At 31.3% G+C, this 21,222-nt stretch overlaps 1 protein-coding gene across 1 annotated transcript in view; it reads right to left on the bottom strand.

The window, feature by feature from the left end:
• The window catches only part of Lrp1b (LDL receptor related protein 1B), a 1,492,917-nt gene that overhangs the window by 434,342 nt on the left and 1,037,353 nt on the right, over positions 1 to 21,222 (bottom strand). The window contains exons 38-41 of the mRNA XM_077794359.1: positions 19,789 to 19,915; positions 19,501 to 19,652; positions 19,074 to 19,198; positions 17,566 to 17,937 (exon numbers count right to left, since the gene is read on the bottom strand). Of these exons, the coding sequence (XP_077650485.1) occupies positions 17,566 to 17,937; positions 19,074 to 19,198; positions 19,501 to 19,652; positions 19,789 to 19,915 (776 nt within the window). The remainder of the gene's footprint in view (positions 1 to 17,565; positions 17,938 to 19,073; positions 19,199 to 19,500; positions 19,653 to 19,788; positions 19,916 to 21,222) is intronic.

Below are 21,222 nucleotides of genomic sequence, written 5' to 3' on the forward strand. Positions count from 1 at the left end.
AATAAGATCCCTGTCTCCAAAAGGCACAGTAATTTATCTGGTTATCAGAGAAATGAGGGAGTACATGGGAAATTGCAAAGTTTAAGGAGTAAAGAAAGAGAGCAAGTGTACACTGCTCATACAAAAACTGTCACAGTAATTGAAAAGGAGAGGCCAGTGGGAGCAAGCAAAGAGAAATTTGGTATTTGTGTTATTTTTAGTATTCAGGATAAGTGAGCACGTAGGCTTATGAAGACAGCTACTAGACAGAAAGAAGCAAAATGTAGCAGAATGCATGGAAAATTGTGGAGTCAAGGAGACAAGGTGTTCAACAGCATAGGTGTAAGGTTTAGATTTGAAAGGACATCCTTTCAAAAAACAATCACACCGAAGATGAAAAGAATACATAAAAAGGTAATGCTACCATATACTAATTAAATATATATTCAGTAGTCACATATATGAATATATATTATGCAATGTTATATATTATATATATTCACACACAGGAGGTTGTGTGGCATTAAATACTTGATACATTGTAATAGCTACTATTTTTATCCATATATATACATACATATACATACACACTCATATATGTGTATATTTTTATCTATATCTATCTATCTATCTATATATATATATATATATATATATATATACATATATATACATACACACTCATATGTGTGTATATGGGGCACTCCACCACTGAGCCACATCCCCAGCCCTATTTTGTATTTTATTTAGAGACAGTTTCTCACTGAGTTGCTTAGTACCTTGCCATTGCTGAGGCTGGTTTTGACGTGGTGATTCTCCTCTCTCAGCCTCCCTAGCCTCTGAGATTACAGGCATGTGCCACAGTGCCCAGCTCCTATCTTTTTATCGTTACTTCAAAGATGGAGACACTAAGATATTTGAGATTAACAATTTGCAGAGGTGACACAAATACAAAACAGAGCCGTGATTGAAACATAGGAAATTATTTTAGCCCTCAAATACATAAGCTACATAATCCAGTGAACCCAATTTACAAGTGGAAGTGAGTCAGACTGGTGAAATTTATGGAATACTTTTACTGTTTGCAAGATAAAAATACAGATATACACTGGGAATCAGGTATAGGTATGGATGAGTTTTAAGATGATGAAAAAAAGTATGGAAATGTGTACAACTATGTGTTTTCTCTCATAACGTACATTTCCTTGGAATCAGACACTATAAAAAGTTGTAGAGGACTTTAGTAGATATTTAGTAGAAAGATTATGTTACTAAACTTACTAATTAGGTGGTAGTATTCCTTTCTTGCCTATGAGACTTCCAAAATCAGTATAGGTCATTAAATGCATTTAAAACTTAGAATATATCAGCATTCAAGAGTAAGACATTCACTTTTTAATTGAATAGGGCATTCAATTTCTTCCTTTAAGGAAACAAAAGGCAGTATTCTATCTATGTGTATCGCCAACTCTATCAACATATTTTCATCCAAAATTAATTCACTGGCCTCTCCTTTGAATAGTGTATATTTGGTAGGGCAGCCATAAGAGATTCAACAAGCTAAAAGGGTTAAGTGAGCAACATGGATTTTCTCACATTTCTGGAGGTTGTAGGTCCAAAATCTCGGTGTTGGCCAGTTTTTATTTCTTTTGAGGCCTCACTCCTTGGTTTCCATGTTTTCCATGTTGTGCCCTCATATGGTCTTTGTTATGTCTTTGGGGCCTGTGTCTTATTCTTCTCTTCTCTTAAGGTGACCTGTCATATTAGATTAGGGTCTACCCATATAAACTCATTTTAACTTAATCTCCTCTTTACTGGTCTTGTTTTACAAACACAGTCACTTGCCAAGACACTTTAGGTGAAGATTTTAACATAAGAATTTAGGAGTTTGGGGGACACAATTCAACACATAACAAAGAATATTTAAAAAAAAAAAAAAAAAAACAAAAAACGGAAGTTTTTGTTTATCTCTCTTAGAACAAGATTGGAACTTCAAGAACAACTTCATGAATTAGTTCAAGAATAGGTTTGAACATTCCTTTTCCTTAGCATCTTTAGCATTCTGAAATTCAAATGAACAAATAATGCTGTAACTTTATATACTGATTTATATACTGATTTTTTTACAATTAGAATAGGAAGTTAAATTAGTATGTTTAATGTTTTTGAAAGCAATAAAAAATAAGTCAACAGTCTTTGTGCATCATGGCTGTGTTAGAATTGCCAAAATAATAATAATAATAATAATAATAATAATAATAATAATTCCAATGTCTTCTTCAGACTGAGTTAAGATTCATTTTGCCTTTACAATGAATGTCTTACAACTGGTTCTTTTTTTGACTTGTATTCCAGGAGCTGTGGTAAGCACTTCATTGTCACAAGTTTGCTTAATCCTCTTACAAGCTATTAGTTGATGTCAATTTCCCCTCTAAGCTTCAGTAGAGGGTTAAGCACACTCTATCACAATAGATGAACAAAGTTTGGATTTGAATCTGGGTATCACTTGTTTCAAAACCTGTGATTTTAACCTCAACAAAGTACTAACTTACCAAGTACCTCTAGGAGTAAAAAATCCTCATCATTATGTGGTATGAAACACTAAAATGCATAAGACAAATCTATGAATAATTGATTTTGTGATAGCAATAGGAAAGGAAAACTTAAATATTATATATTCATCTTTAAATATGATTTTCACTCTTGAACAGAGAATACTAACAGTCTCACAATCATGTAAATGACACTATTGATTCTGTGGTACTTAAATAGCAGCAATGAATGGAATGGTTTCCTAAATCAAATATATGTGTAAATTTTAGTTGTATGGAGCATATGTTATGGAAAAATATGACTCTATAAAAGCACCTCTGACAGCATTACTGAACAAAATTGCATGATGAGTATTGAAGAAATGACAGTTAACTTATGGCTCATGATTTCAATGCTAACCAATTTTGTCAGTATTATTATATATAAATTATATTTTATGGCATTCCAAATGAGAAGTCCTGAAGATACACTAAACCACATATCCCCATGATACTTAGGAGATATTAAATCCTAGTAAATACTTAAGAAAAAAATGAAAGTAGAAGAAAAAGAAAGAATAAATGAGCATCACCTATTAATTTCTTTGCATCTAAAGTCAAAAGAGGAACAATCCTATTAAGAAAACTTCTTTGTAGAAGTAAAATAAACTGATCAAGTATTTTCTATGAAGACTAAATAAATACAATTTCTCAGGATTTATAAACCTGATGGAAAGTCTTCCTGCTAAATATATGTGTGCAAGAAAAAAATACTATTACTTATGAAATGATAGATCTTTTAATATCTTGCTTCCAAAGAGATTAAGCAGGTTGTTCTTAGTAGATACTAAATGAATTTTTGACAAATTGAATTAAATAAGTCAAGAACAAAAATGATAATTTAATGATGAACTATAGGGAGGTGATAATTTCTTATTATAATATTATCTTGTGAAAAAGTATAATATTACTTGACAAGTCACTGTGATTTTGTCTCCTTGGTCAAAGATAAGAAAATACTAAGTTCAAGAAAGGCTCATCTTTTGTTAGGATAATTCAAAGTCACACGAAATTCATATCTAGTTTTACTACCAAATCAATTTCGTTTGTATGTAAATTCATAATAAAGAAAAAAAAAAGGAGCATTTCCTGTGTACTCACTGAGTAAGGTAAACGTAAACAGTGGTTTAGTTTTCCTTCATTCGCTATGCCTGAGGTATTTTGTTCCCTGGGAAAACGAGATGGCATAGGTGGATATAACTGTTTCCCATGTTCTGAAGTCTCTTCTATTTTAAGAAGCCATCTGTCAGCAAATGATTTTTAAGTAAGATAAATATTTGTTGTCTTAACACTATTCTTAAAAGATATTAATAACCTGAAAATATGAATAGGTGTAAAACAGTCATCTGTTTCAACCTTGTGGTTATTGGCCAGTGATCATTACAAAAGCAACAAAACTGATATTCAGACCATCTAATCATTGAAGACCTTTTCATCATCCTTCTTCAGAATGCCTGTAAAATTCGGTTTACATACTTCTGCCATACTAATAGCATTTACTTCTACTGAAAATGTTTTCCTTACAACTTTGTAAAATCCAGGAGAGTAAGACTCCTAACTTGGGAGAACATAAGACTCCTTCTTTTGATGAATATTCCCCAGTTGTTCCCTAGGTTCCAGGAACTCTGCAACCAGGGTCAGATTTCCACAAAAGCATTTGCAACAATAGTTAAATTAATATCATGAGTGTCTGCAATGGGCCAGGCTAGAGACAAACTGAGAGGCAAGGCACATAGGGTCTGCTCTCCAATACTAAATAAATATAAAACAATAGAAATATTATCCTTATAAATTGTGCAAGCTACAGAGATACATTTACCTCTGACTTGAGATTACTGTGTGTGTCTATATCTTGTGGGTATGAAGAAGAGCTAAACTTGACTGGTGAAGTGTAAACACTGGTTAACCAAGTGAAATAAAGGTAAGAAAGCAGTATGTTTAATGCTTATGCAGAGGAAATTGAGAATGGACTATTTAATACACTGCACTTCTTTAGTAGAATAGACTAAATTAACCTCTTTTTCCCTCATTGTCTGTCAGACATTTAAGAGGTACAATCAACAGGCAATTCCAAAGTCACTGGTTGTTTCAGATTTAAGCTCTTTTGTCATCTTAAACATGCATGATACTATCAAATAACTATCTCACTAGATTTATTCCACTCAAATTTCAGAGTTTTTTGAACATAGCAACAACTGAGAACTTTGTAAATGTTTTGCTACTCTCAGAGTATTCATGGATTAATGATAAATTCTGTTTTTAGCTATCATTCTACACCTCTTTCTAGTATCATGCAGAGACAAGGTGATAATGCAAAATGAACTTATCACAGTGTGTTTTATTACAGGATGTCATAGTCCATTTTCTGTTGTGATAGCATAATACCTGACACTGGGAAGTTTATAAAAGTAAGATGTTATTTGACTCATGTTTCTGGAGGCCTGGAAGTCTTCCTGGTGAATGCTTTCTTAGTGCATCATATAACATGATAGAAAAGTGGAAAGTGAAAAGAGGAGATAAGCTCATAAGGGATAAAACCCAAGCAAACTTGCTTTGTAACAACTAACTTTTGCAAAAATGGATCCACTTCTGTGTAAAAGACGTTACTTTCTTTTAGTGATCTAACTACTTCTTAAAGGCTGTATCTTTTAACACTACTACAATGGCAATCAAATTTCAGTGTAGATTAAGACAAACCACAGCATATAACATCAGCATTCTCATTTATCTGTCACATTGCTTGTTTACCAGTATTGTTTTTTTCTTATTTTTGAGGCTTTTATTAGTATTATTTCCACATCGACGTGCAGAGACAAGATATCAAGAGTTCCCAGGGCACAATGTTTATGAGACTGAGAAGTGTTCTGATCTTTATAAAAACAGAGAATTCTAATAAAAAGAATACATACTGTCATCTTGTAAGTATCTCTATTGTCTTTTCCTATCCATTTTGCTACTTATTTTTGCTACTTGAAAAGCATATTCTCTTATTGGAGCAGGAGCCTCTTCTGTCATGAAAAATCTCAGAACCCTCAAAAAAAAAATGTGAGAAGAGGGAGGAGCTTTGGAGTTCTAAGTCCTTCTCATCACAAATGTCCTAGACTTATAGACCCTCTACTTTCTTTAAATGTGCAAATTCTAAGAATAAAGAGAGAAAACAAATGTATTCTTCAAAATTTTTGCAACTTGTAGCAGTCATTTTGCATGCTGACCAGATTCTACTAACTTTTAATTATGAATAGTTTTAAGAAAAATGAATTAATAAAACTGAAGGCAAAAACCTCAAAATTGTTTTTTCTAACTGATGAAAAGTTTGGTGTGAGGAAGTAACTGTTGAGATAAAGGCAACCCTTATGGGTCAGAAATCCCCCACAAGCCTGGAATCCCAGCACTTGGAATGTGCTAATTGAGTTCTTAATAAATTCTAAGTCTTATTCTTACCAACATATATTTACTCATTGAATCTCATAAAGGCTTAAGACTCTATATTCTATCCCCTCTGTGACCACCTTAGTAAAACTAAGAAAAAAATACAAAATATTATCTTCAAACTTCAAACGGAGCCTAAGGTTCTTTAACAACCTAGTTATATAGCTGACAAAAGAAGTTCATAATAAATAAATTATTATTACTATATAAGTGATAAGTTGTGTTTTAGATTAAAAGGGATACAAAAAAAAGAGCACAAACACAACCTGCCTAAATGCATTTAAAAACCACTTGGTATTTTTTCTTTGCTTGTTTTGTGCTAATTGGTGCTATGGATTGAACCTCTGGCCTTGAACATACTGAATACATGTTCAGTCACTGAGCTATACCCTCAGCTTCTCACTTGATTTAAGGGAATAGTATGGAAGAAAATGAAACAAAAGTGTACAGTAGTAAGTAAGAAAATGGTAAGAGATGAGTACAGTGGCATATGCCTATAATTCCAGAGGTTCAGGAGGTTGAGGCAGGAGGATTTCACGTTCAAAGCCAGCCTCAGCTAATTAGCTAAGCCCTAAGCAACTTATGGAGACAGTGTCTCAAAATTAAAAAAAAAAATGAAAATAAAAAGGACTGGGCATGTAGCTCAGTGGTTCAGTGCCCCTAAGTTCAATCCCTGGTACCAAAAATAAGAATAATGCAGCCCACACTACAATGGATTACAGGGTGTAAATGGATTTGAACTGAATTTTAAACATCTCTCAAAATCTGGACCTTCAGAAAGAATATTAAAAAAATCATCTATTCTTATCTAACTACATGATAAAGATGTTAGTAAACAACAAGATATATTATTGAAAAAATAGAAGGCAAGGAAAGTAGAAAAGTAGCAATTATTCAGAAGTAAGAAAATAAATTTCTAACATATAGAAGGGATGATTCAGAAGAGAAATACATAATGAATACATGGCCCAATGTATATAAGAGCAGAGAAAATTAATAGTAACAAATGTGAAGTTTAAAATGATTGGGAAAAATAAATATAATGACTTTTTAAAACTATGAATAGGAGGGACTCCTACTTTTCTATGAGAAAATGACTAATAATGACTGTTAGATGACCTTAACATGTATAATAAGCAAATTCTTAGTACATGTCTAGAGATTTCACTTGTCTATTTGTCAAGAAATGAATTAGCAAATTTGGACTTATGGGAACAATCAATAATTAAGGTCCTATTATATATCATCACAATGATTAAGCCACATAAAAGGAAAAATATGTCCATTATTAGAAAGTTTTTGAGGAAACTGTATATGTTATAGTTAGAAAGAGAAAATATAGAAAGAAGCATTTGATAGTATAGGACAGTGGTAGGAAGAGCATTAATCTCTTGGGTCTCGGCCTGGTAAAAAACAATGAATGTGTGGGCTGGGGATGTGGCTCAAGCAGTAACGCGCTCGCCTGGCAAGTGTGGGGTGCTGGGTTTTGATCCTCAGCACCACATAAAAATAAAATAAAGATGTCGTGTCTATCAAAAACTAAAAAAAAAAAAAATTAAAAATTCTCTCTCTCAAAACAATGAATGTGGTCAACAGAGAATTAACTGAAGAATGAAATATAGGTTCTTTGGACACTCTCATTTTCCTACCCCCTTTCTCTTTCTCTCTGCAATTTTAATCAGTTACATTCAACTAGAAAGCTAAGAATAGCAGGATAAAGGTTAAATATGTAAATAATCCTTCTTGATTCTCAGAAAGTTTGTTTATTCTTGCATATAAGCCTGAAAATCCAAGCACACTTTATTAGGCATATGAATTAAAATAACTTGCTCCTTTAAAAAGTAACAGTCAACTTCACTTCTGCAAATTACAATCAGCTTTGGGAAAAAAATCTGGACTTATATGTATCCTTGCATCATCCCATAGCCACTCTTCTGCTTTCTTAAATTATTTGAATTCATCAGGTGGCCCTTCAAACCCTTCTTATAATTCATAGTACCTTGATTTCATTTACTGAATTCATGATATAAATCTCTCAAAAGGAAAGTTCTAATGTGTATGCTTTCTTTGCTTACTTCCTATAAAAAATGCCACTTTTAACACTATATCACAGATGGTTTTTTCCTCTCAGTTTCCACTTCTAGCCAACTTTGTTCAAGCCTAAACTATAAAACAAACACCAAATTTTACAGTCACATTGTTTAAACAGAAAAAAGGTGACAATTAAATTGGCTTAAAAACAACAGTGAAGGACTTATTAGAAAAAGTTCAGCATCATTTGCTTAAATCTTTCAAAAGTATTCATTTGAAGCGGATAGTATACATTAAATCTGGTAATACTTGTGTAGTTTTGTTATAGCTTTAGTTTCATTATATTTTTCTCCACTAAATAGTCCTTTCCTGCCCCATTTTATTTTCATCATCAAACAGATTGATTTATGGCTCATGGATAAACCAAATATGATAGTCATATTCCATTATTGGTATATAACAGATACAACAACAACAACAACAACAACAAAATAACGGTGAGTTTTAAAAAGCTGGCACACATTTTAGTGTATTATTTGGAAGCTTCTGTTTGTGGGTTAGTAACCACCTGTACAACTTTGTCAGTTGCAGAAGTTGTAAATCCCTGCTCTCCCAATATGTGTACAGCTATGTTGCAGCTTTTCCCATCACTTGGTGAGTTCATCATTCTCTTCGAATCTGGACTTGGCCATAGGGCTCACTTTGAAAAATGAGATATTAGCAATTATGGTATGAGCAGAGGTTTATGAGCTGTGTTCATATATGGGAGCCAGCCCTCCTGTGGAAACATGAGAACATCCAAAAATGGATAATTATAGAATGGTGGCCCAGTTATTCAGCACACAACCTTTCAAATGCCAAACTATGAAGAAGGCCATTTCTGATCATCCAGTCATCACAATTATTATTAGGTTTTCTACCTAATCATATCTTGCCCATATTTCTATTAGCCTTAGTAGTGATACAGCAAAACTCTAGTTGGGATATTTGTTACTTTTAAGGATTAGAAATATCTTCCATTAGTGTTTGTTTTGCCTCTTAAGTTCCTTTATAACTATGCTGCAATTAGACAAAGGGGAATGAAGGGAGGGGGAACAGGACTAGGAAGAAGTATAGAATAAATTGGACATAACTTCTCTGTATTCATATATGAATATATCACCAGTGAAACTCTCCATCATGTACAACCATAAGATTGAGATCCCAGTTAAAATAATTATACTCCATGTATGTATAATGTCAAAATGCACTCTATCATCATGTAAATCTAAAAGGAATAGAAATAGAAAATTCAAAAAATAATTTTTAATTTTAATGAGGTAAAATATATCAAATTTGTATCTTTTGAAGTATTTTGTGCCTCATTTATAAAATTTGTTCTTATCCTTTGGATGTGCTATATTTTTTACATTAAAATACTCCTAACATTTACATTTTAATATATTTGAAATCTACTTTGCAGTATAGTTTGAACTAGAGATCGAACTTCATATTATTTCTTGCTTTATATATAAATGTTCTAGCAAAATTTATTAAATATAATCTATTATTTTTCTATTTATTTGTAAATCCAATATGGCAATTATAACTAATTTGCATGCAAGTTATATTTGTATGTATATATGGATCTGCACTGTTCTGTTCCACTTAAAAAGTTCCTTTGGCATTATCACATTGTTTTAACTACTTCAGCTTTTTAATAATAAAGAAAATTTTCAAAGAGATTACAAATTTATATTTCTTTATAACTTCCTTTATTATTTTTGCTATTTTGCTCTTCCACATGAATTTTACTCTCAGCCTATAAAATTCAATGAAAAATTGATTTTGGCATTTTGCATTGCATTAAACTTAAAGATAATTTGGTGCAAATTTCCATACATATGGAAAAGGGAAAACTCATTCCCATTATGAAAATTACAATTTCCCTCTTTATTTAAGGTCATTCTTTATGTCCTTCACAAACATTTTGTAATTTTCTCTATTAAAGTCTGGAACATCCTTTACTTTTATTACTAGTTTATGAGTTGCTTTTTAAAACTTACATGTTTTAATTGGTTATTGAATTCAGAGACACCATTTGAACTTATATTAAGCAATATTTGCTTTAAAAAAATGTCTGCACTGTGGTTGGCTAAAACAAAATATCAAAATGCATCTTACAGAATGAGGACTTTGCTTTGTAAAACTGAAACACATATATTGAGTTTTCATATAAAATGTAAATTTCATTTCTTATCAGGCATTACATTCAAGTCTGAAGCTATTAATTTTCTTTTCAGTGAGAAAATAAAGATGCATGATTATTGACTTTGTAGTTCTGAAATAATCTGTATTTGCATTCATTTTGGATAATAATTTAGTCAGTTATAGAATTACATGTTTCATAACTTATAGTCTGAAGATTTTACTCTTGTTGCTGATGAAGTGTCTGTTTAAATCACTCTGTCTTTCCTCTGTATGATCTATGTGTGGCTTCTAGTTGAGTCTAGAGATTTTCCCTTTTTCTAATGCTGTGCAGTTTTATTGTCCTTAATACAGACTGCATTTTTATTCTAAGAATCCATTTCCTTCTTCATTTCTAGTAAACTCTATTATCACTTTGAATATTCTTTTACTGTTCTTCTGTCTTGTCTTTGCCTTTCATCAATATTTGTTAGCTAAAAGTCTGTAAAGCTACCAGTTTATCCTCGAAGTTTGAGAACTCTTCTCATGTATTTTGTGTTCTTTACCTGCATATTTTGTGCATTTCTTAATTAATTTCATTTGATTTCTGTATTCTCACTTTCATTAGCATGAACTATATTCTGTCAATAATGATTTTTAAAATTTTTTGTTGTCATAACTATGTTTCTCATTTCCAAGCTATTTAGTTGTTTTTGTTTTAATAAAATTAAGTTTTACACATATAATATTGGCCTCTTTGATTTGCTATTCCTTTTTTCCTTTTATAGCCTTTTTTTCCCCATTCTTCTCTTTGATAAACTCCCTGATACTTATAAAATTCTTATATTTGTTTATTATTTTCATTTTTATTTTTTAAAGCTATCTTTCTGAAGATTCCATAAGTGCTATGAAAACTGAATTTTCAGATTCTTTTCAAGTAAAGAGGTTATTTTTTTAACCTCTCCTTCAGCACTCAATTTACTCTGTTCGGTGGTTCTCTAATTGCCTCTATTTGACCTCTGGGTCTTAAATTTTATCCTGCTCTTTTATGATTTTGTAGAGTTTCCACTCCATAGAGTATGAGAGAATTCATAGAGCCATCAGCTTGCACAGGCCTGGGGTCAGAGCTGGTCACAGGGCTATTTTTGTGATCTCTAAGCCTCTGGGGTAGTAAGTTCCTACAAGTCACCAGCATGGGCACAACAGTATTTAATTTTTCTTCCCTGGGAAACAACCATACCCCATTCCTTTTGTTTAAGCATGCCTTTTTAGATACCTTCCCTCTGGGTTTCATAGCTGGAGGTGCCAGAATTCTGATGTTTTATCATTTTCTATGATTCATATTGCTGCTTTGCTAATGATTTAAGAAAAATTCAGTTTTGTTTATTGAGATGAGAAATCTTTATAATTTTCTTTTAAAAAATATCAATAACTGCCACTTTTAAAACCAGAGATGGGTTAAAATAATTTAGGGTAAATGTAATTATCCTAAATGATCCACAAATATAGTGATATAAAGTTTTAAAGTAAAATTTTTCAACAATATATTGTCCAGAGGTCTTGTCTCTATATAGAAACAGGAAACCATGGTATTTTTCTCTTTCTGTACTGTGAATTCCTGGAGATTAGAAAGGAAACATTTTCACCTTTATTCACCTTTAACTGATAATCTATAGCATATCATAAGACTTAATAAATACCTAATTACACTTAATGGCTCTTCCGTCAAATCTTAGGGCAAAAAGTTCATTCTATACGAACTGGAGAATTAAAGACATCCTGTCCTTTCCCATATTCAACTATGTGAAAAATCTAAGTCTGAACATGATTTGTTAAAATATTTAGAGCTCTCTGACATGTTTAAATATGTAATCAAATTTTCATGAATTTAGTGTTTGTTAACCATATATAACAAAAGGAAGTATTCCAGATTTAATGAAATGGAATACCAACACATACACAAATTTTAAATATTACTTATATATGTGTTAACAACTTTATTTTTAAATTTCTTTTGCTTGTTTGGTCTGACAAGTCCCAGTGTAAATTCTCTAAGAAAACTTGAAGGCAAATTTCAATGTTTAAAAAACTAATCACTCCTTAGCAGGGGTTTGTGTGACAAGGGAAACATTTTAGAAAATCAAATTATTTCCTAAAATGTAAATTATCCATACAGACTAATCTTAATTAATTTTTAAGTTCCAGACAGACCTTAATCCATTACCTCATACCTATAATTATAGTAATTATTTTTGATTATTTAACTACTCTAATGTATGTGGTAAAAAATAATTTACGGCAAATGTAATTATCCTAAATGATCCACAAATACAGTGATATAAAGTTTTAAAGTAAAATTATGCTTATTTGTATGTTTTTTTCTATACCTTTTCTTTTAAAATCTCCACATAAAAAAAATTATAAGTTAGTTTTTCATTTTGTTGGTGGGAAAAATGATACTTAGTGGCATATAGAAAATAGACAGTGAATTCAAACTGGAATCCCAGATTGATTGATTCCATACTCAGCCACTAGGTTTTCATTTATCATCTATGCCTGTAAGTTAACACCTACCATAATTAAAAGGTGATTGATTTTACTGATCTGATACTGGATGAGAGGATTAGAAAAGTTTGATTGTACATATACCACTGATAAAATAGGACATAAAATACTGTATAATTTCCTAGGCCATCTCTGAATTCAGATATGGCCCTTAAACTTTATCAAACATACAGTAGAGAGATCTTTACAAAACATTCATATGCTTCACACTATTCTATTGATTTCCCTTCATTTACTGAATAAAATTAAAACTCTTTATCCTAGATATTGTACATCAATATTCATCACAGAATTATTTACAAGAACTAAAATGAGGAAATACCCCAGTGTGCATGAACAAAAGGATAAACAAGCAAAATGTAGTATGTGCACACAATGGAATACTGTTCAGCCTTAAAAAAGAGTTGAAGGTCCAATACATACTACAGCATCAATATTCCAAAAACGTTATGTGAAGTAAATAATACAAAAAGAAGAAATAATTTAGGATTCTGCTCATATGAAATATGTTGACAATTTCTTAGACAGAAATAAATATATATTAGATGCTACCAGGAACTGAGGGAGGAGAAATATGGAGAATTACTAATTTTAAAAGAATTTCTGTTTGAAGTAACTAAAACATTTCAGAAACAAAGATGACAGTTATACAACATTGTGAATACACTAAGTTGAATGTTCAAAAACAGTTTAAATTCTCCTTGAAGTGATATTCTCATTTTGTCACATATATATATGTATATATATATATATATATATATATACATATACATATATATATATATCCATACACTCATACGTAAATTTCTGTAAACACACATTTTACCACAATTTAAAAATAAACAACATATTATTACAAAATAGATTGAGTAGTACAATATAGTTTACATGCCATACAATTATGAATTATATGGCATGTAAACTATATCTCAATTAAACTTTTTTTTTTTTAAGAAGCTCTTTATTTTGACAGACCAAGTCCTTCAATATCAGGATGCTTAGTACACCTGTCCCCCTGCCCATCCCCCCACCCCCGCTTCATCTCACACCCATTCATGCATACAACCTGTATTTTAATAAACCTAAAAGACACCTTGCATAACATTTGCTTTTTCATTCCTTCATACTAAAACTTTCTGACTTCTTTGTCTAGGGGAGTAGTTTTTAATCTTTTTGACCTGAAGATCTTTATACTCCTAAACATTCTTAAAGATTCCAGAGAGATTTTGTATCTGTGGATTTTATCTATACTTATTTATCATACTATAAATTCATATTGAAAATATGTTGATGGTTTACCAATTTTTGTAAAACTTAGAATAATGAATCGATTTGTGTATGAATATAAAATCATCTAAAAGCTATACTTTTAAAAAGTGCATATAGAACATTATTTTATAATTGTGTGAATCTATTAAATCTAGCTGGTTCCTCATAACTTCTTCATCCTATCATTTCTGTCATTTGGTGAGTTACATGAAGAAAATCCAGCCTCACGCAGCAATATAGTTAGAAAAGGAGTAGATATTTTCATAGCCTTTTCAAGTAACTATAGTATTCTTCCTTTATACTACACCAACACATGACAAATGGTCAAACTTAAAGGTCAGTTGCAGATACCATAGTGATGAACTTTTCAATCTGTTACATTAACATTCAGTCGTCTATATTGAATTCAAATGGATCATTTATCCTTGCATGATTTTGTCATGTCGTTTGGAAAATACTGGTTTCCTGACTTAGGTACATTTCTAATGGTTGACACATTTCTATGCAGTACCCAAAAGTCACATTAGTTTTTTTTTTTTTTTTTAAAGAGAGAGTGAGAGAGGAGAGAGAGAGAGATAGAGAGAGAAGTTTTTTAATGTTTATTTTTTAGTTCTCGGCGGACACAACATCTTTGTTGGTATGTGGTGCTGAGGATCGAACCCGGGCTGCACGCATGCCAGGCGAGCGCGCTACCGCTTGAGCCACATCCCCAGCCCCACATTAGTTTTTATCATAATCCATCTCATCAGTGAAGACCAGAAAGCATTAGGGAAACATAAAGCTTACTGTGGTGATTAAAAGTCTTCCAAAAGATAATATTTACTTGAAAACTTAATTTTCCTTATTTGAATAAAATACTATTTATCATTCTCCTTGAAATGATATTCTCATTGTGTATTCCTTAGAACACTTCTGCCACACATCTTGATTTGCATAACTAGTTTGTCTGTTCTTCATTCTTTCAAGTAAAACCTGATATTCCTTGAAGAAAGCATGAACCCAAACATTCATTTGAATATAGTTTTCTTCAGAATATAATGTAAGTGCCTTATGTATCTTTCATCTTACATCATACAGAATATTAAAGAAATCCCACTGAAGGGTCAAAATTAAAAGAATCATATTTTTTTACCTTTCTTTCAAGCAAAATTGGTACTTTTTTTTCTTGCCAAGTGACCGTGAAAAATCCAATGATCTCTAAAATAGTTTGAAGCCACTGTGTTGACTAACATGAAAGGGCCATAGTTTAGCCACATTGTCATTAAATCATCCATGCAAATGTCAACATGGTAAAAACTAGTCAAATGATATTTAATTACCATGAAAATATTTTTGATCTCTTAGATGTACTGACAGTATATTGCAGGTGCCCAAAGATCCATAGTTTGAGAATCACAGGTTTTCCTTTTTCCTTTACCACCTGACAGGTTCTTATTCATCCTTTAAATTCATTCAAGTTAGCTTTGTACAGCTTCATCTTTAAAACACTCATGAGATTCTCCATCCTTCTGCGGGAAGACTTTTTAATTCTTTAAAGGCCACTAGTATCTTGTAGATCTTATATTTCAGTGATTGTTTAGTTGATGTTTTCTTCTCTAAACTGTGGCTTCTAAAGGTCTATGGACTAATACTCATCTTGATAACCATCCTGCTGACAAAGGATGTGGAATGCAGAAAATGGATGAGTAAGTTAGTTCCTATGTGTGGTTACAACGTGAACACTTCCAACTGTGAATTGCATAGGTCTGGGCAAATAAAGGACCAAAGATATTATAATGAAAATTTCACGGACATACACCCTAAAAATCAGTGAGTCTCAAATATGCATGAACTCCATGATCGGTACAGTTAGTGTGGTTTTTGATACAGATGGACATATATACACATATGCATACAGGGAAACAATTTGCTATGCCATAAAATATAAACAGATATGAAATTATCAATAAATATTTTAACCTATATGAGAAAAATGTGAATATTTATTTTTAAAGAATATACTTGATCTGATTTTCAGTCTGAATAGCATTGGGATAAGCAAAAAGAATTGTGGAAGATATTACAGGCTGGAAATTCAAAATGAACAATGGCAAGCATTAGCATGGAATGGCAATGTATAATATCACACTTGACCTAAAAAATTATTTTGATATGTGTAAATATACAACTAGATGCTGTGTCTTATTACCTATCAGGTAAATGTATATTAATAGAAGGTAATAATTTTGCATATTATATTTCCTTAACAAAAATCATAAAATCATTATTGGCAAAAGTGTAGGATAATGAGCCTTTTCATAGAAAATTGGTTAAAATATAAATTTATAGGGCCTATTGTTTGACAATCTATAAGAAATAAAATATCCATTGACTGACTTCGTGATTAACTTCTAGATTTCTATGCTAAGAAAATAGTCACATGTGTGATTAAACATAATTCTACATACATATGTACATTATGACATTGTGTGGAATGGTAAGATACCAAAAACAATATTCATAAAATTATGAAATATAGAGTTTATCCTGAGTATAGAATGAAGTGCTGCCTTTCAAAAGAGTAAGATGAAACTATATATACGAAAATGAAAGCTTTGCAATATATGGTTATTGGGAAAAAGGTAGGTAGCTAATACATCTAGTAACATCCTACTTTTGAAATTATAAATTATATACACACATACATAAAGAAAATTCTAGAAGCAATGACAGTTGTCAGTTATGGATGCATAAATGGGACTGATAATTGCAGTAGTAAGGCAGAAATTTTATACTTAATTCCATATGACTTGAAACTTCTATAATAAATTTATATACTTTTTGCAATTTAAAAGTAAAGAAAAAAATGATCTCAGTATGGTGACACATAAAGATATATATATAACATATTCATATATAATATGGAATTTATATAGAGATAGAGGAGAAAAGGTGCTACAAGAAGATGACGGTCCTTATGCTGATATATGAGGACAAGAAAGAGATTTCTCTCAATTCTGTGGATAATCTACACTGACTGATGATTATATAATTATGTCCCATAAGATATTAAAAGCATTAAATTATTTCTATAGTAATATTTTCACATCAATACTATTATGTTTAAATACAAAGGTCTATCTAAACATTCATACATATATATATAGAAAATAATTGACATTTAAGAAAATATGATTAACTGGAAATCATTAGGCAGTTGTTTTTAAAGATATCATTCCATGCATTGGAAGAAAATCATTTAAAATAGTTTTATACTGAAAGAATTTTCCCAAAAGTTCTAATGCTTAACTGCAGAAAAACATGTTGATGAGACCTTGAATATCTAAAGATTAGAAGCTAACAGTCATAATGTACATGCTGGCAGTTAATTGCTTCTTTGACATTTTGGGGGATTGGATGATATAGTCACACCCATTTTTTAATATAAACTCTAGGAAAATGAAATTGCTACGTGCAATTACCACTATTATTTCTCTAATAATACGAATGATACTCATTTCTACTAAACTACTTAAAATTAAATTGTTGTACTTACTTTCAACAATTACTTGTCTGTCTTCCCAGTTATCTTTAATAAGCTGTATATTTCCAAAGTGTGCATCACTGTAAAAGATTCGGTTGGTACCTTTCCTTCTTTGATTATAGTCAAAAGCCAAGGCTATGACATTCTTGAAATAATGTGGATTCTCATATGGCCTTATTGGGGAATTTAAATTGGTTTCATCAGAAAGATGTATACTTTTTAATATTGTTCTCCCTGAATAGAGCAAATAGCCTTCATGCCGTAGGCAAGTAACTCCATCCTCTGCCAAGTATCCGTGGGCACAAGCACAAGTTCTCCGGGAATTTCCTCGATAAAGACAGAGTTGCTTACAGCCACCATTGTCCTTTGCACAAACATTGGTCCCTAAGGAAGAAAAAATACATACACACACACACACACACACACACACATACCGCACACATACACACACATAAACACATTTATGTTTTTGTTTAACAAATAAGTTTTTACTTATAGGTATATTAAACATTTAATGTTAAAGCTTAATGTTTATTGTATCTTTTTAATCTTAGTTTTAATTAAGATTAGTTAATAAAAGGCAAACAATAGAAAGTATTATTTTTTTAAATCACAGAAGTTCAAAATCTTGAAATTCTATTTGAATGACCACATTATTCTACTTCCTTCACAATCTAAATAACAGCATTAAAGTTCTCCTACAATACTCTGATTGCCAGTTAAGTGTGTACATTTTTTTTGAAATTTGATACAAACATTACCATGGGTTTTATCATATTTTAATCTTTGGCAAAAATTACAGAGTCACTAAAAAATGAACTGGAAAAAAAAAAAAAGCACTGCTTGAAACCCTTCCCCTCCCCCCCACCTCCAGTACGTAACTTCTAATATAGGGCAGAATCTACTTCAGTTTTAGTGAAGATAAAATATGCTCCTAGGTTTTCTTCATTAAGGTAATTCATCCCTAGGAACTCATTATCATCTGCAAAATTAATACATGAAACCCTCTGTATGAAAAGAAAATCAATTATAATTTATTTTAACAGTGGTCACTTTTTTAAAATACTCAAATTTGTTATTCTATTACTTTCAAAATACACATTTTAAGGATGTGATGACTTCAGAAATAGACTAAAAAATCATTTCTGGAGAAAGAACCACATTTTATATTAAGAGATAATGAAAAAAAATCAATTTCAGTGGCTTTTAATTCTCTAATATCTTAATTATGCGTTTTTGTACACTTATAGAGTGTTTATATTTTTTAACCCAAATCAATACTCAAGACATGCAAGGTATGTGACATATCTGTGTACACATGCTGTCCCAGACAAGTATGCTCATGTATGAAGTGTTATTCATTTCTTTAAACTGTTATATGATTCTGTAGAAAATTCGATGTAAAAAAATTGTGATTTTGACTCAAATAAGAATTTATCCTTAATCTTCATGTGACAAAAGTTTTAAAATAAGAGAGGAATAAAACGTATTGATTTGTGTATTCCTTTAAAGGTGCTGACCTTTCTCTCTTACTCGGTTAAAGATTTTAATCTCCTTCAGGTTGACTCCAAGGCCAGTTCTCATGGTTACAGTCTCGGTGGCATCATTCTTGTGACCCCTTCTGACGGACCCGTTGGCATGTGCCCTGCCAAAAAGTGGAACATACATGATCAACATTCTTCAACTTTTCATTAAAATCCAGCTAGTTAGTTTAAACTGAAGATAACAGATGGCCCAACAGAAGGGAAAGAAACTCACTTCAGCCTGTGATTTTTAATGCTCAAGCCTGGGATGGGAAGAGCGCCTGCCTTTGCTGTGGAAATTACACGGCTTTGCAAGATCCTTTTTGTGACCTTATTAAGGTATGGCTAATCCTACAAGGGTAAAGCGTCTGGCACTGAAATAACATGCTGAGACTCAAATGTTTACGAAAAAAAAAAAAATTACCTGTCAGACCAGTAGATGTAAGCCCCAAAGACCGCAACTGAAAACATATCCACGTTGTTCCCCGACAGCACCATCTCACGATGGCCTCCGGTTTCAAGGTCAATTCTCTCTATCTTGTCTGTGCGAGCATCGCACCAGTACAATTTATTTTCCTAAAGATGGATTGAAGAGTAATATTACAAGGAGGTTTTGGTGATGTCATTAAGAAAATGATGGAACACTAAAGTTTTGGAATAATGCAAGTTGGCAGTTAGTACATTTTAAATACTTAAAATAAATCCAACAGACCTCATAGTCAATGGAGATGCCATTCGGCCACACTATCCCCATGCTTACAAGAACAACTTTGTCTGAGCCATCTAAGCGAGCCTTTCCAATGCAGGGCATCTGTCCCCATTCAGTCCAGAACAGGAAGCTGAAATTGAATTGTAGACTTATGGTAACATATAACTAAACACAGAAGGTATCAGTCATCATAAGGGCAGTAATATTCATACTGAGAGAACAAAAATAATACATTTCAGAAATAAATATTCAAGCATGTTTGTATTTGTATAAAGTTTTATTGTAAAAAGTATTTAACTAGCTTTTGAAATCATAAGAATGGATTCAAAATTTGACCAAAGTAACTTTACATATGCTATTCCCTAACTGAAATACTCAACTGCAAACTATTTTCCTAATGTGCTCTTGATTTTCATGTCCCAAATATTTCCTTCAAGAACTTTCTGTGGTCTCTCTGATTATTGCTATTATGAAGCAAAATACATTGAATTATGTACTTCAACTCAGAACATCATAACACAGAGTGAAAAATTTATATTTGGTTTTCTTCACATAGTTATTTATTTTGAAAACTACTACAAGACAGAGAATATTGTTCAGTGTATATATTCATGAATAAAGATAAAAATTAGTAGGAAATAAATATTTATGAATGTATACGTAATGCATCATAACTTTTAGTTTTGTCTACTTAGACCACTAAACTATTTTAATTTGAATTTCATGCTTATTTTCGTAATCTTGGAGAACAATATGTAATGTAGAAAGAAATATAAAATAGGAAGAAAACCTAGAGTATGCCAAAATAATGTGTTAAAAAGAAAATAGAGAAAAATAGGAGGTATATAACACATGCATTTTTACATATTCATGCAACAAATTCAGCATTTATATGACAAACAGAAATTCATGCTTTTAGGTAAATCTGATTCATTCTAAATTTTACATTATGTCCAATCACATTTTAATCCATCTATCAAATAACATCAATGACTAAAATCTAGAAAAATATGGTAATCATTCATGCATTTAGTCAACAATGAGTTTATATTTCTGTTCCTATTCAAATACACATATATAAGTGTTCATACATGAGTAGAAGCTGACTACATATAGAAAATTTAAAGAATATCTATATTCATATTCTGAATACTCAATGGAGTTCTTATTTATCCATGAAAAAACCCTTAAACTACATAAAAATATATGTATTCTTTTTATGTATATTGTTTAGATTTATTTTAATAGTGATTTTATTTTCTGAAAAAGCTATAAAAATAAATGTGTTTGGATTTTACAACCACATAATAAAAGGTGTGGCTAGAATCCCAACTATATTAATCCTGAAAATACTTTCATTCATATTTACAAGTTCTATAAATCAGAAAGGAAAACTTTGTAGCAGAAAATCTAACTAAGATTTTATTGGTAACATCT

This window comes from Urocitellus parryii, chromosome 1, assembly GCF_045843805.1.
Source record: "Urocitellus parryii isolate mUroPar1 chromosome 1, mUroPar1.hap1, whole genome shotgun sequence".
In the NCBI taxonomy this organism is placed as follows: domain Eukaryota; kingdom Metazoa; phylum Chordata; class Mammalia; order Rodentia; family Sciuridae; genus Urocitellus; species Urocitellus parryii.